Raw genomic sequence first — 15,924 nt, 5'->3', positions numbered from 1 at the left:
CTCTGAGGTCGTTTTAGTCCCGCCCCTTTGTCGTACCACGGAGCCAATGAAAGCCCAGTTTCAGTTTTCCTCGAAAAACACTCTCATAGGTTGTTTGACAAATTGGTGTGGACGCTGCGAAACTTATTTTAAATTGTTTTCACGTTACTACCGCAAACCCAAGGATGTGTGATTAAGATTTATTTGGTGTGCAAAGAAAAACCAGCACATAATTGTGAAATGAAATGAAAATTACACGTTTTTCAAAATGTTTTTAAAAAGTGTGTCAGCATTTAGTTGGGGATAAAACTGTTGGGTTAGGTTACAGAACAATATCCTAAGCTTTGGGCATAACATGGAGCACTGTTCAATTTATTGATCATCCAAATATGGAAAGAGTAGGACACAACCCAACACCTGCCAACACTCTCCACCTTAACACACAGGCCTGTCAAAAAGAGAATTAATTTACAAAGCAGCGAAGAGGACCCTTGGTATCTCTGGAGGAGGTGCAGAGATTCATGGCTAAGGTGGGACAATCTGTTGATATGAAGAAAGCCATTGGCAGAAGACAGCCATGACAATTTCAGATTGCGGTTGTCACAAGCCATGCGGAAAAAGTCTTGGTCTTGTCTGTTTAGAAAGGCAAGATTTTCTTTGCTGTGCTTGTCAGTCAATCTTAAATCAAAATCAAATAGGCTACATCAACTTGAACACACCATCTTTACACTGAAACAAGGTGGCAGCAGCATCACGCTGTGGCCTTTACTTCAATAGGGACAGGGAAGCTGATCAGAGTAGCAAAACTCTTGAGGATTGGGTGAGAGGGTTACTTACACTCCACAATGGAACAACTCAAAACATACAAACAAATCAACAATAGAACAGTTTAAATCAAATCATTTTCATGGGTAAGACTGACTTATCGAAAACTCCAGAGTTGAATAAATTTGAAACGTACAAACTGATATTCACAGACATTGTCCCGTCAATCTGAGCTTTGCTGTAAAGTAAATGTGTAACATCAGGCAAAGCAAAACTATAAAATGTTAGAGGTACTCTACAAGAAGTTCATAATAGTTTTATATTTTTTACAAGGCCCAGAAAAGCACTGTGCCTTCTGTTGAATCTATTAACATTATTTTATGTGTTACTTTTGGTTATATTTTTAAGTAGTCAGTATGAAGAAATTAGGTTGATTAATATTACTTTTACTTCTGGGTTGCAATGATTACCTGTCTCTTATTGAGCATTAGTTTCTCACAATATTTTCATTTTGAGTGTTAAATATTTGAATTCAATATTTAATCCTGACAAATACAGATAAATCTTAATTTGTATCTTACTTGTACAATGTTGTACTGATTTTTTTTTTTTTAAAATGAAATATTAAGACTTCTTACCACCACAATGTTTTTGACACACAAACCGGGACTTAGTTGTTCCACATGAAGTTCCAGACATTCGTCCAGCATCTTTTAACTATCAAATAATAAATAAACAAAAAGAAAAAAGGTAGAAATATTTTGTTTATTTATTGGCACATCAAGGAAGAGCAGGTTAGAACAGTCCAAAAACTCCAGGATCTTCAGAGCGATGCTCTAAAATGTTGACCCCAGTCAAATAGCATTGAAGAATGATTCCTCAAACCTCAAAATGGACATCCTGTGGACACTAAAACAAAAACGGAATATTGTCATCAGGAAAAAACGGTTTGCTTAGTGATCTAAATATAAAGAAAGTATATAATTTAGCTTGGTAAGAGCACAATTGTACAAGAGATCACTCACCACAGGTTTTCCAAGAACGTTCTTCATACGCTCCAAAGAAATGCAGACTAAAACTGCATTCTACAGAGCAAATGTTCAATACGTCAAATGTTTGCCGCTTGTACTTTCTTTCGGTCCTTCAGTCAAGGATCTCCTTTATACACCAGCAGCAGAGGAGGAAATAAAGACACTCCTTAATCGACTGGATGAAACCATAGGAAAAATTCCCTCCCAGGAAGTTCTTGCCCCGTCCGAGACCCATGGTCATGTCCCGCAGGTGCTGCCCTAAGGAGGACGAAGGCATGGCCTGGGGAAGAGGACGCTGGGGGTGCATGGCTTAGGAAGCAGAATCAATGCAGAGGCAAAGGTGACCCGTCAGTAACGGTGTATGCAGAAGGATGCCGGTCAGATCAGGCCAGTCTTTTGGTAGCCTCTACTGTCCAAATTGCAGCTGCCTCCATTCACATCCAGGATTTTCTCTTCTCCTTTCAATCATCTGCTGATTTTTTTAAAAGCTTTGTTTGTCACACTCGTCTGTGTTCAATCCCCACACAAAAACTGCTTAGGACACCCCACTGTCACAGCTTCTGCTAACAAATAGGAGAGTTCCAGAAGGTCCCCACCCACATCATACCTTTTGTTTAGGACAGTATATGTTGGACCTTCACACATTTCTAGCAGTGTATCGTAGTGCATAAACACCTCAGATTTGACCCTTCACCCACAAGAACAACTTTTCTCTCGGTTCTTCAAAACGTCCCTACTGGACCACGGGTGTCCCCAAAATACGGTAACCCTTTATTTCCGGCAGAGGGCTTCAAGTGATCTTCAAAATAAGAGAAGCATTTAACCTTGTGCTCAAAAGGTTTTCTTTGAAATAATGCGTTAGTAGTTGTAATTTCAAGTACTGTACTGATTTATTTAAACCTTGAATGTGAGCCCGAATTGTGAGATACACACTCTACAGAATCTTAATACATTTGCTGTCTCAGTGTGAAAGTGTGTAAAAGAAATGACAAAATCAGTTTTTATTGAAAATTGCTGCCTTACTCCAAGTCCATCTCTGATTGGGTGATTAGCTCTTGGTGAGGACCTACTCCTGTCCCAGGAGCACATGCTGCTGAGAGCTGAGCTTGGAAACCGACCAAACCTTGAACCTCATCAAGAAGGTTTTGCCTGACAGAATCAGAGATCTGGACTTTTTTATGTTACTGTCAAAATGCTACATTTGTCTAACTTTGTCTCATTCCAGTCTGAGGCTTATTATCAGTAAAGTAATCCAGATTAAGAAAGTCCAGATATCCAAAAGTCCGCCTTTTCAGAATGAACCATTGTAGCAGAAAAACAAACTAGAGCATCAGCAGAGATGAAAGTGGGCAAACCACTTAAGCAGAAATGCAAGCTACTTCCACAAGTGCCTCATATGACTAAAGTAAAGCATTTAAAGTAAAGCTTTTTTCCTTTTTAATTTGTGGTTGTTCTGGTACATTAAGTTCATACTTCATACCAAATCTCAATCAATAATTTTACTAGTGAATCCCCTCATCATAACACTTTATTTTCTTAGTAATAGGAAAGCAGAATTTGTGTAGCATCTTTGCTTCATTATTTTGCCTGCATAATTAACTAGGGAATAAACAACATTTTTGATTGGACTGATTACAATCCCGATAGTTCTCCCTTGATTGATCCTGAAAGACAAAAATCTCTGAGCTTTTGTATCTGTCAGATTACCAAGACGAGACTAAAAGAGTTGGACAAGGCTTTGGTAGATAGGACTGGTTAATACAGTCCTATCTACTGTAGGACTGTAGATATCTGAATGAATTTTAGCTGAAATTCATTCAGCTAAAATTTATTTTGTTAATTCATTTGAGCTGAATTAACAAAATCAGCTAAAATGCAACTAAAACCCACAAAAATGAGTGATATATATGCAATCTATATTTTCAGTTACAGGTGTAAACAGACATGTTTCCCTATAAAGGAAAACAGAATGAAAAGAAAATACAAAGTACAAATTAATATCTTTGCACACAATTCAAAAAGAACCTTTGGCTTAAAATCATAAACAGCATCAACGACACTATTACTACCGCGAACAACAAAACATCTTTTTAAAACATATTTCCATGCAACAAAGGCAACTGTGATGAACAACAGCACAGAACCAGTTCACTAATGATACAGAGGGTCAGCTGAATCTATTCCAGCACAACATGCACACACAAAGTAACGACGGAGCTCCTTTCTGGTTTTCCTATTTCTGACTCATCTGAACAGTTGCCACTCTGGTATGTGCGCATGTTTGATCACATGTGACTGAAAGGTCCCTTCTCACATTTCCACAGTTTTTGGTTTCAACCTCTCTTACATTCTAAAATGAACAACCTTAATGCTGTACAGTCTGCATTCCTCATTGAATAAGTCATTAAATACACAATAGAAACAATATTTAAGCGGATCACTCTAAAATTAATGTTATTTACAGGTGATCAAGAAATATATCCTCCCTCTCACCCCCCTCCCCAATGGTGACATCAAGTATCTGTGACTAGAAGCTGAATGCAGGAATGTGCATCAGAGGAGATTGCCATCACTGGAGCCGCATGTTGTCGTCATCAGGGTGTTACTTTTGCAGAGTTTTTGCTAAACTGAGAGATTCCCTGCAGTTGACTACATTTGAATTAAGTACATAAGGTGACTGCATTGAAAAAACATGACTGCATTGAGGAAACAAGGCACAATTGAAAAGATATAAAACGTGTCATGAACTGAGGGGAGAAGAAAACAACAGCATTAACTTCCCCCCTTTTTTAAATCCTTGTAAGTTTGAAAATAGCACACTGAAGATCGAAACCGCTTCAAAAAATGATATATAGTCATGTAGAGCCACTTTGTTTCATAAAAGGGTTTTGTTTTTTTGTTAAAAAGATGATTTCATCTTATTAAACAACACAATGACAGAATACACTGCATTAGTTTTTGCAAGCTGAACGCTCTTATTTAAAGACTGCTGAGCATTTCTCACCTTTGCTTTTACTCTGAAGCTATAACTCATAGATTGTCAATGCAAACACACACTACAGTGCTATTGAAAAGCAACCTTCATGCTTCTCAAAATGCACCATTTTTTCCCTCTGTGGCTGACATCAGTGTACTTTAAAAATCTCCTCTTTGACGCAGGATTCAGGCACAATCACCTCAAGTTATTTCTCCACTAAAAAACAAGCCCATTTAGAAATGAATATGATGCAACTAGGCATGGGCCAGTTACCAGTCCTCATGTGTACCAAGGTTTTAAACATGAGTGGAACAGAATGTTTTTACATGAGACGAGAGTAGAGTAGCAAAATGCCACTGACCGTTTACTTGTTGCTGCCCATTACAGGTCAGCTGGTGACTTAAAAAAAAAAAGGTGCAACACTTTACAAATTCGGTTGCATGTTTGGAAAGTATCTGACTGTGCCATCTACCTGACTAATTATGTAGCTTCAGTTTAAAATATCACAGTTTAGTAGTAAAATAAATATTTTCACATCATTTTAACTTTAACAACCAATATCGTGTAATTTTAGCAGCAGCAGCAATAACTGTTGGTATTCTGTGTCAAATAAAGGGAATTACATCACGTCACTAATTTGTTTAGTAGATTTTGACATCATGAGAATATAATACCAGCCCATGCCTAGAGACAACAGCTAATAGTCATGGCTTCTCTTTTTTTTTTCTGTCTTGCAAATAGCAACCAAGTTTATGATCTTTGGCATGACATGAGAGTGTGTATGGCATGTAAAGGTGTGTATATACATTTGCATGTGTGTTTAAAAGGTTTGGGGAGATACAGCTGTTTTGATCTTCCTGTACTCCACATGTCCAGTAAGTTATTTGACTCATGATAACAGAACAAAATATACAAAACACAATGAAGGATATGATGGTCTTTAGCGTAGCTTTTGCATACAGGCTTTCCTCCAAGGTCCAGTCCTCAAACCGGAGTGACTGAAGGTTGGGCAGCGCTCCTCATAAGATGGGCTGCGCACTTGTGTATGCATATTTGCCCGTCTTGTCACGTTTACTTCTCCGGTGAGACTTGAAGAGTGAACTGAACTCGGTCAAGTTCCTGAAACTGCCTGTTTTTTTTTTTTATTCAAACATAAATGCTCCAGCGATGCTCTGAGAAGGAAATATTTCCCCTCCTAAATAAAGACACTAACCATCTCAAACCAAGTCTGTTCACGTTCCTCCACAGTTCAACCATTTTAGAAAACAATTCCTTGTATTCATTAGCAGTTCTGTTTTTTTCCTCAAATGAATTAAAAAAAAAGAAAAAGAATTGCATCTGTTTTCTGCCCTTTTGTGATGTTGGTGAAGGGCTCCTCCCTGCTTCACAGTTGGTTCAGAAAATGCAGCGGTGCCTCTCTGTGGTGGGTGGGTGAGTCCAATGGGTTTCTAGGAGACTGCAGGTCACAGATTGGGAGAAGATGTGGCAACAGCAGTAAGAAAGTTTTTTTTTTTTTTGCTGAGAAACAGGTGATGTATTTTAATTATTTTGGCTTGTAGTCGTGTCGTTTCATGGGAGTGCTGTGTGTAGTGTTGTGTGTATTAAAGCATATGATTTTGGGAGTGTGCTGTGTGGATTTGGAGAGGGAGTGAGAGTCTATTTTTGGTGGAGTATTTCATTGGCGTGTGTGGCTTCAGGCCCTGCGCTCCACTGGCTGCTGCAGGAACACTTCGCTCCCGGCTGACACAATGGGCAGTCTGTTGTCCATGTGGTAGCTGATTAGGTGGCTGACGCTTCCAAACCGGTGGTCTTTTGTGCGTACCTAATGGGGGAAAAACATCATGTGTTACCATCAGCACCACTATGTCCAACTAAAATGTAATACTTCTTCAACTCCCCCAACTTACCACTCCCTCTGGGTCGACAAGAAGCAGGTGCTTGGGCTGACCCCCCTGCTGTCCCGTAAGGACGTACTGCCCGGGAGTGGTCCCAGATTCCCGCACAAGGAAGTCTCCGTCTCGGGTCAACAGTCTCTCCGCCTCTTTTCGACTCAGGCTACCGTGGAACCAGATTTCGTTCTGCAACTGTTGCACCAGCAACGGCGGTACCACCACTGATGTTGGGCCAGCGTGTCCAGACACTCCCAAGGCATCATCGAGCGGTTCTTGAAAATAACAAATGAAAACACGTTGTAACATTATAGCCTGGTTTAGAGGACATGATGCAAGATAAACACAATGGGAGGTAGAGAAATGGGTAGAAAGAATAAACAGATTGAGGGTTTGTTGGACAGACAAACTGATGGACAGCTTGAAGAATAGATGAACAACAAATGAATGGATGAACTGAGAAATTAACAGATGGATGAAAAACAAATGGATAAAAGTTTAAATGTATGTATAAATTGTACGTATAACTGGATGGAGGATCAACCTGATGGATAAACAGGAGAATGACCGAAAAATTGATTAATTAATGGTTGGACAGGCAGACAAATGTGTAACTATGAACAATATTGAAATTAAATGACTCCACTTAAATTTTGAACGATTCACCTGCTGTGGTCTGAACACACAACCTAATAACTTCCTTCTGGTTTCCATCTGGAGGAGAAATCTGCACTAGAGTTTACATCAGGCCTAAAGTACCCTACCTGACCTGGGCCGAGCTCATAGGCATTGTGTCAAAGCCAGATCCAACTTTAATTAACTTTAATTAGAGGCCTGAGGCTGAATTAAACCCAACATATTTTAATTAAGCTTTTGCTGCTTTTGTTTTTATTGCACCATTTGCTGCATTGTTACTTTTCCCATTTTTATTGACAGGAGCAGAGCAGGGCGGAGCTGCGTAACGCATTTAGTTGTACAGTGTGCTGCGACTGTTACAGTCTGCACTTTACCTTCTTTCCTCAACAAGGTAAACTGCTTCCTCCTCTATTCTATATCTATAGATCTATCTATATAAATAGATTAACACAACATGGTATTCTTGATTAGGGTTCTCTGTCCTGAATGTTCTGGCTCAATGGAGAATGGAATTAAGAGTACCAATTCAGTGGACAGACAGACTGACAAATGATCAAGTTTGAATACTGTTGGATGGATTGAAGGATCGACAAGTACAATCTTTAGCTGTGGAAATAATTTCTGGAAATAAAATTGATTATCTTTCATACTTGTTCATATTTTGTACAACAGAAAAATACTCAAAACACATGCAAATCATTAAAAATATACATTTCAATATCTTCCAAACTGCATCATAATTCTGCAGACAATGCAAATTTAATGTGGAAAACTCTGTGAAGCTCGGCAATAATGTTTTATAAAATGCAAATTTAGTCCTCATCTTTCCTCATGGCTTCTCTTTGCAGAAGCTTCTGTTTTTAGTTTGAATCTGCTGGAATGACAGCTTTTTTCCCACTGTTAATGTACAACCTTTATTTTCTGCACACAGTAATTACCAGTTATTTTTCTGTTTTGATTACAACCCACACATCCCATTTACAGCAATTCATATCCGTGTTTCATAATTTCACAGCAAACTGCTTTATTGTGGCACCTCTGTATTTCACACAACTGTGCATTTGAGCTCAGAAAGTTAAGAAATTACATTTTAAACTAAGCTATCGAGAGACACTCACTCATGTCAAAAACGTCTCTGTGAGCGTTTCCATTAGCTGCTACAGAAGGTCTGGGTTTTTCCACATTCACGTATGATGGGTCGTCAAACAGCTCCCGGGCTCCTTCTTTGGCACCCACTAAAAAACACAAAAAAATTATAAAAAGGTATACAAAGACATTTTCTTCTTTCAAGTAAAAGAACAGGAAGAAAATAAGACAGCAGTTTCCTATTATTAGGGCTAAACTATACGTCTTCAATTTAAACACAGTTTTAAAAAAACACTTTTTCTTTCTGAATTTCCAAAAAATAACAGGCACAAAGAGGCAAAGACGCAGCTCACCTGGTAGAGGAGGCACAGGCAATTTGTGAATGTCGCTCTGACCTGGCTGCCCGTAGGGCTGCAAACAAAAAACAATCAGAAGACCAAAATAACGTAGATATTCTAGGATTACTAAAAGGATTACAAAGGTCAAAAATTATATGAAGCAGATCTATTCCTTCTGGGTTACAGTAATATTTTCCACAGCTTCCAAGACTACAACTTGAAAATGCACTAAAATACAAGTAAATAACCAGAATATTGTAACCAGGCCAGTGGTGAATTTAGGAATAAGCAGATCTTCTTCCCTCTCTAATCCATTCATTCTCACCAGTGTTGCTCCTGGACGAGTCCTCATGTCAATCAGTCCACCAGGGGGAGGCTGCTTATCAGGAAAGTTATTATAGTAAGGAACCTCAGTAGAAGGAGGAGGAGGAGGAGGAGGGACAGCCTCGTCATCTTCTTCCTCCCATGCAGAGCCATCAAATGGAGCCATTCTGACAAAGACAAGATGTTTAGAAAATGAAATACAGAAAAAAGTGAAAGAAAGAAAGCAGTGGCTGAGAAATTACAAAAAAAGCTGCAGCTTATTTGTGAGCTGTACCTGTCATGAGGTGTGACCAGTTTGGGGGGGTTCTTCAGGTACTGTTTGAAACGCAGCTCAAAGGCCTGGCCGATGGTGCTGATGACTTCCTGTGCCAAGCCCTCGGAGCACTCCAGGATGTGACATGCTGCAGTCGAGGAGGTACACATAAAAGATAAGAAGTCTGCAGCAACATGTCCTTGAAATAAATGCAGCACTCAGACAGGCAACACCATTCAAACAGAGGCAGCGCAAGAAAGAGAGCAATAGAGAAGAGGGAAGGAGAAATAATAAGAAGAGAGAAGAAAGGGAGAAGAACAAATAAAAAAAGAGAACAGAAAAGCAAAGAGTCAGGAAAGAAAAAGCACAACAAAAAAGGAGGAAAAACAGACAAAAGCAAAAAAGGAAAAGAGCAAAGAGAGAAAAAAGAAGAAAAAGGAGAGAAGACAGAATGAGAATGCAAAAAAAGAAATGTATGCATTTACAAAGCACCTTTTCAGCAATATTTTCAAAGTACTTTACTGAGAGAAAATATAAAAAACGGCAATAAAGTTCAATCAACTTATACCAACAGCAAATAAAAATCTGAAATGTGTTAAATTCTTTAAATAAAGTAAAAGTAATTGGGTTGGAGACAAAACAAGTATAACAAAAAAAAAGCAGACCAAATGAAGATTTAAATACAATAAAGTAACTTGAACAGTGAAACAGTTCATTCTAAGATACTTTTTAAAAGTATTAAAATAGTCAACTACTCTCAAAGTGTTTGGGGGAAAAATAATCCCGTCCCTTGTCATAAGAGTCTTATGTATGAACAGTAGATTACTTTTAGTCTAGGTGGAACATACACTCAATTTCAATAAACCACAATGTGCATTCATATGAGGCTCGTCAGAGTGAAAGTACCCTTTAAAAAAACAAAAACCTTTTTTCAAGTCTCTCCTTTTCTGCAGAAAAGACAATTATGTCTCTGGTTGAATCTTTGCTAGTTAGGAATTAAAATAAACCTATCAACCTTTAAGCAGGTATTAAACATACTTTTAATTAAGCCTACATTTCGGTGTTAAAAATGTATTTTTATTGTTCTTTTAATCTAAAGTATTGTGTTTTAATTAATTTAAAGAAAAAAAAGACTTGAAAACCTTTGATAAATTTATATAATGTGTCCCACTAAGTGAACCAAGTTACTGAAATAAATAAACTTTTCAATAATATGCTAATTTAATTAATATGATTGCACATGGCAATCATATTTATAAGATAAGGGGGGCAGGGGTTTAATCAAGTAAAAGCCTAAAAAACAAATAAATCCTAAAGTCATTACTAAAAGCAACAAGAAGCCTGCAGAGGTATTTAGATCCATGAGTAATTTGCTCCTTCCTGACGCTGTTCTGAACTCCTCTGCATTCATTACTGATGTGGCAGAAGAACAGATTACTGTCAGAACCTACTCAAACGTTTCTAACCTCTTTTTATTCTTTAAGCAAAGAGAATTAAAAAAACAAAAACAAACATCTGTTATCTTTTTCTGCATCTTATTTTCAATAACAAGAATCTCAGTTTTGCTCTTTCAGTTCAACAACTTAAATTTATATTATCTAGTCCAATGGTTCTCAGTCTTTTCTAACCCTAGTAAGTATATATTTTTATAACCCAAATGTTATCAGTAGTAACTGAATCACAGGAACGTTGGGATCAATTCGACATAACAAATGCAGGAACAACTGGGGATAAAGAGAAATATAACTGCATATCATCTACTTACTGATAAAAGCTCATAAGTTACTTTATCACGTTGCCCAGGGAACACGGAGTAACAAGAAAAGGACAGGGCTATGTTTAGAGCTACGTAGGAGCCCACAAGTAATAGGTAATAAATGCAACAAAAGAACTACTGTTCAGTTAGCAATGAGCTAAATCATTTTAATATTGAAGCCCAAAAGGTCAAACTGGTTTTGAATCCTGTTCTGTAATATTTTATGGTGAACAGAAACAGAAGCAGGACTTCAGTCGTTAAGCATTTTCAGGACAGCTGTTTCAGTGCTGCCATGTAACTGAAGGATTACATGATGAGGATTGTCAGAGAAGATTGTTGGTTAAAGAACCTAAAATGTAAACTCAATCAGCTTGGGTCTGGATGGATGGCTATGTTTCTGACACAAAGCCAAATATTTAATATAAGCTAACATATGCAGCATTTATTGACGCCCTACATAGTATGCTTATTTGATATGTTGTGTATTATTTCTTCCTGTGCCGTGTGTATTTAATGTCTCAGCTGTGGTAGGCGGCATTTTAAATACAAACCCTAATGAAGCAGATAAGCTTTTTCATGCACCTAATGGGATTAATTTATATTTCAATGGAAATGTTAGGCAAAAATAATGGCTGTATAATCAGAGTGCGCAATTTCAGGCTCCATTTCCATGTGTTGTACAATTCAACACAGAAATCAGGTGACTCATGTAAAATTCCCCACAAAGGAGTCAAAGCTGTGGCTTCGGACAGAGGCAGCTGCTGTTTTTACTCACCTCTCTGGTTGACTGGATCTTTGGCCACATATGCTACGTACTCAGCTGTATCCTGTGGGAACGAGACAGGGGAAACACAGTTAAAGGAGGAAGGGAAAGGGAAAAATCAATAGCAGGAAAAAGTGAAGGGCAGATTTAAGATCGGAAGACTGAGATAAAGACAACCAGACGGGTAAAGCAGCAGCTGTAGTCTCTAAGTTGCAACAAGGGTTAAAATCGTAAAGCAAGCTGAAAAGGAGAAGACAGGAAGTGATGTGGTCAGAGACTCTGAGCTAATAAGGCAACAATGAGGTAAGTGGAATTCATAGGAATAGACAATGACTTAAGATAGGAAGGAAGCACATGCAGAGACATGGAAAAAAGCCAGAGTGAGGTTTGAGCTTAAAGAGATAGACAGAGAGCTGGGCGACTCACTGGGTCTCCTCCAGAAGCAAAGGAGATGGACTGCATGTGATGGTTGGCGATAATCTGTGGAGAAAAACAGGGGAAGAACACAGGACAAAGAAAAAAAAGGAGAACACATGGGTGAGATGAAGTATGCGCAGAGTGAAATGAAAGCGTCTGGATGGGACACAAAGGAGTCATTACTGAGAAAAGGCCTTTTTCCTCTACTGAACACCATCATCTGCAACAGACACTTCTAAGATGGGAAGGAGCACTTTTGTAAACAGTCTGCAACAATCATCCAAGATGAATCAATATCAACATTAAACCGTATTAATGCTCCTCAGCCTGTATCTGTTCCTATGCCTGGATGGATACATGTGCAGAACAACATGCATCGTTGTCCTGTATGCTGATATACATGACTGTACGCCATCTCCAAGCAGATTGACCACTTTGTATCTATTAACAAATTAGAGGTCTTAGAGGAGCATCACATCCTGTCCAGTGGCAAGAATAAAGCCAGGAGGAATCAGTCCAGTGAATGAGGCTCACAAAGTGGAGTAACTAATGTATCTGCATTAATGGCCCAGAAAATCCCACAGCTGATCAAAACAGTGAATTGAATTGTAAACCCTTAAGAATTGTGTTTATCATACAAGGAAGGTGGTGTGTGTATTGCAAGCAAGGATCTTATAAAAATTATTTCCATAAATAACTACAAGACCTCTGTCAGAGATGGCAAATACTGAATGGACACTTAAACAGGATTTGAATTTTTCTTGTTGTTCATTAGTCTTTTTAAAAAAGTATCCCTGTTTGAATGCTCAATTCTTTTTGCTTTCTTTCCCAGAGAAAGCACTCCGGGCTTATGAATCTGTGTTTTTTCCTGTCGTCTTCCTGTCCTTTCAACCACAGGTTAGCTGCGACAAAGGGATGCTAACACTTAAACTGAGTCTGCAGGAAGTTTCTTCTATTCATACTGGGGTTGTTCCCCTGAACTCCAACACATGCTTGCTCTGTAGAAACAATTGCTGCAAAATCAGAGACTTCACCCAACTGGCTGGGCTTACTACTTACATACCATTTATAAATGTTCAACAACAATTACTATTGTTTAATGTACTGAATTTTGATTTTACTGAAATGAACTGATTTAAAAGTCTGATCTGCCAATTCTAATTTTGGCCAATACCAATTTTTTTTTGTCTGAAATTTTGCTAAAAAATAGTAAGAAAGTCGTTGAGATGGCAACAGTGGAGTTACTGTTGGTAAATGCAAACATGAAGACTTGATCTGGTGAGCTGATCTATCAGTCAATAAAGTGGGTCATAAAACAGAAACTTAAAGATGAGGAGTAGAGGGGTCTCTCTGAACTAGCTGAAACCGGTTTCTCCAAGAACAGCATGGTCCACCTCACCTTGTTTCCAGCTTAGAGTAGAGAGACAAACTTATTCATGAGATAACTACAGTATTTGCAAAACTCTGACAAGCCACTTGCAGTACCCGTATTGCTGCAGTTCCTGTTAAACAATGCATCACTCTTGTGGCATTTATGAAGTGAAACTAAGAGATGAAGCCAGCTGAAACAACACAGAAAATGTGCCAAAACTAACACAAAAGGACCAACCTTTCTAAATATTTCTAAAAACACTTTCAGCCTAACCTGCTTGCAATCAGAGGCCAGTAGATTGAGGCTGCTGGTCGAGATAGTGAGGCTGATTAACATGCCTGCGAACTGCAAGTTACTTTTCCCCAGAATGGACGTCAGAGAGCGAGAAGAAGGCTGCAAAAGAGAGGCATACATGGTTATGAGTTGTAAACAAAACACTTCAAACACACCAGAAACAACTAGTGTTTATTTTTTTATTCTCCCACTTCTATAAGGCATAATAATATCTACAAGGTGCTTCTTTTGTAAAGTCCAGTACTTGGCTGAATGTGTGAACATGCATGCATGTGTGGGAGTGACAAAACAGCTGCAATTGTTAATCTGCTCTCCATGGCCAACTGTGACCAACAGAGGAGCCTCGGCCAAGACTGTCAGAGAAACCTCTACAGTAACAATGTGTCAGTCCAATCTTCTTGTTCCAATGTCTTTCATTCATGACTATCTCCAAGTGTATAGAATATGTGATAAGAAAAGCACCATCAGAACTGAATGAGCATGCCATACCACATTAACCTCAGTCCTGCCAAATAAGAGAGCCTAGACCAGTATAATCTATTCTAGTATAAGTACTACCACTGTATTTTGTCTGGGGTGCTTCCCTGCCAGACATTCCTTGGTCAAATCCTGCAATGGCAGCAGGCAGCTGGATTTAGCCACCTGTTTTATGGATGTTTTCAGTTTCATTTGTGCACAGACACTCAAAATCTTTAAACAGCAGACTGGTGGCTGTGTCTGCTAATCTAAAGTACTTTAAGAACATCATTGGCTCCACATAAGCGTCCCTCGTGGCAGGGGGGAAGCAGGAGAGAGACTAAACAGCAATATCGAGTTTACAGTCAGCTCAAATGAATATCTGTGCATTTCTGTCTCCTTCTACCAGCATACAGTTTAGACAATAGGATTCACATTTTTGGGCTAAAAGTACAGATAACCTTTGGACAAATGGGATTCTTTAATTGCATCACTGCCATGCCTGCACATGGCAATGATGGAATCATTGAGGAATTATTAATACACAAATTACTTTTTCAAATTTTGTCCATTGTGCAGCAATTTATGTGCTACAACAAAACATAATGGTTAACAATTGTGAACAGGAAGATAAATGATACACAAGTTCCAGCAGTTTTCTTTTTATATAAAATAAGTTTTGAACTGTGTTTTGATGCATTTGTATCTGAGTGCACTTAGAGGAACAACTTGACCAGATTTCTACAGCAGAGGCCAAATTTCTGCCCATGCAAAAAATAATTCAAGCTCAATCAGATTGGATGCAGAATGACTGTGTATATACATTTTTCAAGTCTTGCCAAAGATTCTAAGTTACATTAAGGTCTGGACAGTGAATAGACAATTCCATTATATTTCTGGTTCTCTGTTTAGAATCATGTTCCTGATGGAAGGTGATCGACTGTCCCAAATTAAAGTCTTTTGCAACCTCTAACAGGATTTCAATTCAGATCACTAAACTGATCCATGGCACCTTCTTCCACATGTCTGCTGTGTCCCTATGCAGATCAATGTGAGTCTGTGAGACAGAACCTGGCCGAACAGCCAACTGACCATAGGGTGGACAGTCTAGCTAAACAGAGATTTCATCCAGAAAACCCTTCCTCCGGCTGTCCACTTAAGCTGTATAAATAAATAATGTTCTGAGTAAGGGTGTGGTCGAGTGTAAGCTGTATGTACCTTTCTCCTGCGGGATCCTTTGGCTCCAGGTACCGCCTCACAAACCACAGCTATAGCCTCTCTGACAGGGTAATAAACACAAACACAAAGATATATATGTATATATACAGGTCAGGCAAGTTACTTTCTATTTTCTGGATTCACGTTTAGGCAAATTAAAACGAAATCTGGCAGAGGGAAGGAGAATTTATCTTCCCTGACAACTGTGCTGCTCTTTACCAGTGAGACAAATATCACTCCGGAAACCACAAGGAAACCAACAGTATTCCAGAGTGTTCTAATTTAAGGCTTCAGGGAACAGCAGGGGTGAATACACACACACACACACACACACACACACACACACACACACACACACACACACACACAC

The 15,924-nt window shown here is 38.7% G+C and overlaps 2 protein-coding genes across 5 annotated transcripts in view; both read right to left on the bottom strand.

The window, feature by feature from the left end:
• Positions 1-1,491: 1,491 nt before the first annotated feature.
• On the bottom strand, positions 1,492-3,507 carry lenep (lens epithelial protein). Its single transcript, XM_028011371.1, has 2 exons — positions 1,770-3,507; positions 1,492-1,653 (listed from the first exon to the last, which is right to left on the bottom strand). The coding sequence occupies exon 1, from the start codon at positions 2,080-2,082 to the stop codon at positions 1,888-1,890; it is 195 nt and encodes a 64-aa protein (XP_027867172.1). The 5' UTR covers positions 2,083-3,507; the 3' UTR covers positions 1,492-1,653; positions 1,770-1,887.
• Positions 3,508-3,670: 163 nt separating this feature from the next.
• The window catches only part of shc1 (SHC (Src homology 2 domain containing) transforming protein 1), a 30,306-nt gene continuing 18,052 nt past the window's right edge, over positions 3,671-15,924 (bottom strand). For 2 of the 4 annotated variants that reach the window (XM_028011338.1, XM_028011347.1), the window contains exons 4-13: positions 15,555-15,615; positions 13,860-13,979; positions 12,224-12,277; positions 11,810-11,861; positions 9,300-9,426; positions 9,027-9,192; positions 8,717-8,774; positions 8,396-8,512; positions 6,660-6,916; positions 4,778-6,574 (exon numbers count right to left, since the gene is read on the bottom strand). In XM_028011338.1, the coding sequence (XP_027867139.1) occupies positions 6,446-6,574; positions 6,660-6,916; positions 8,396-8,512; positions 8,717-8,774; positions 9,027-9,192; positions 9,300-9,426; positions 11,810-11,861; positions 12,224-12,277; positions 13,860-13,979; positions 15,555-15,615 (1,141 nt within the window). In that variant the 3' untranslated portion in view covers positions 4,778-6,445. Of the gene's footprint in view, positions 6,575-6,659; positions 6,917-8,395; positions 8,513-8,716; positions 8,775-9,026; positions 9,193-9,299; positions 9,427-11,809; positions 11,862-12,223; positions 12,278-13,859; positions 13,980-15,554; positions 15,616-15,924 lie in introns of all 4 variants that reach the window. The other 2 variants (XM_028011330.1, XM_028011357.1) reach the window with 2 other exon arrangements.

This window comes from Xiphophorus couchianus, chromosome 3 (assembly GCF_001444195.1).
Source record: "Xiphophorus couchianus chromosome 3, X_couchianus-1.0, whole genome shotgun sequence".
Taxonomy (NCBI): domain Eukaryota; kingdom Metazoa; phylum Chordata; class Actinopteri; order Cyprinodontiformes; family Poeciliidae; genus Xiphophorus; species Xiphophorus couchianus.
Note: the sequence above shows the minus strand (reverse complement) of the source record. Positions and strands in the feature narration are given on the sequence as shown.

Coding starts and splice junctions, on each gene's coding strand:
- lenep (XM_028011371.1), bottom strand. CDS start 2,082: ATGCACCCCCAGCGTCCTCTTCCCCAGGCCATGCCTTCGTCCTCCTTA.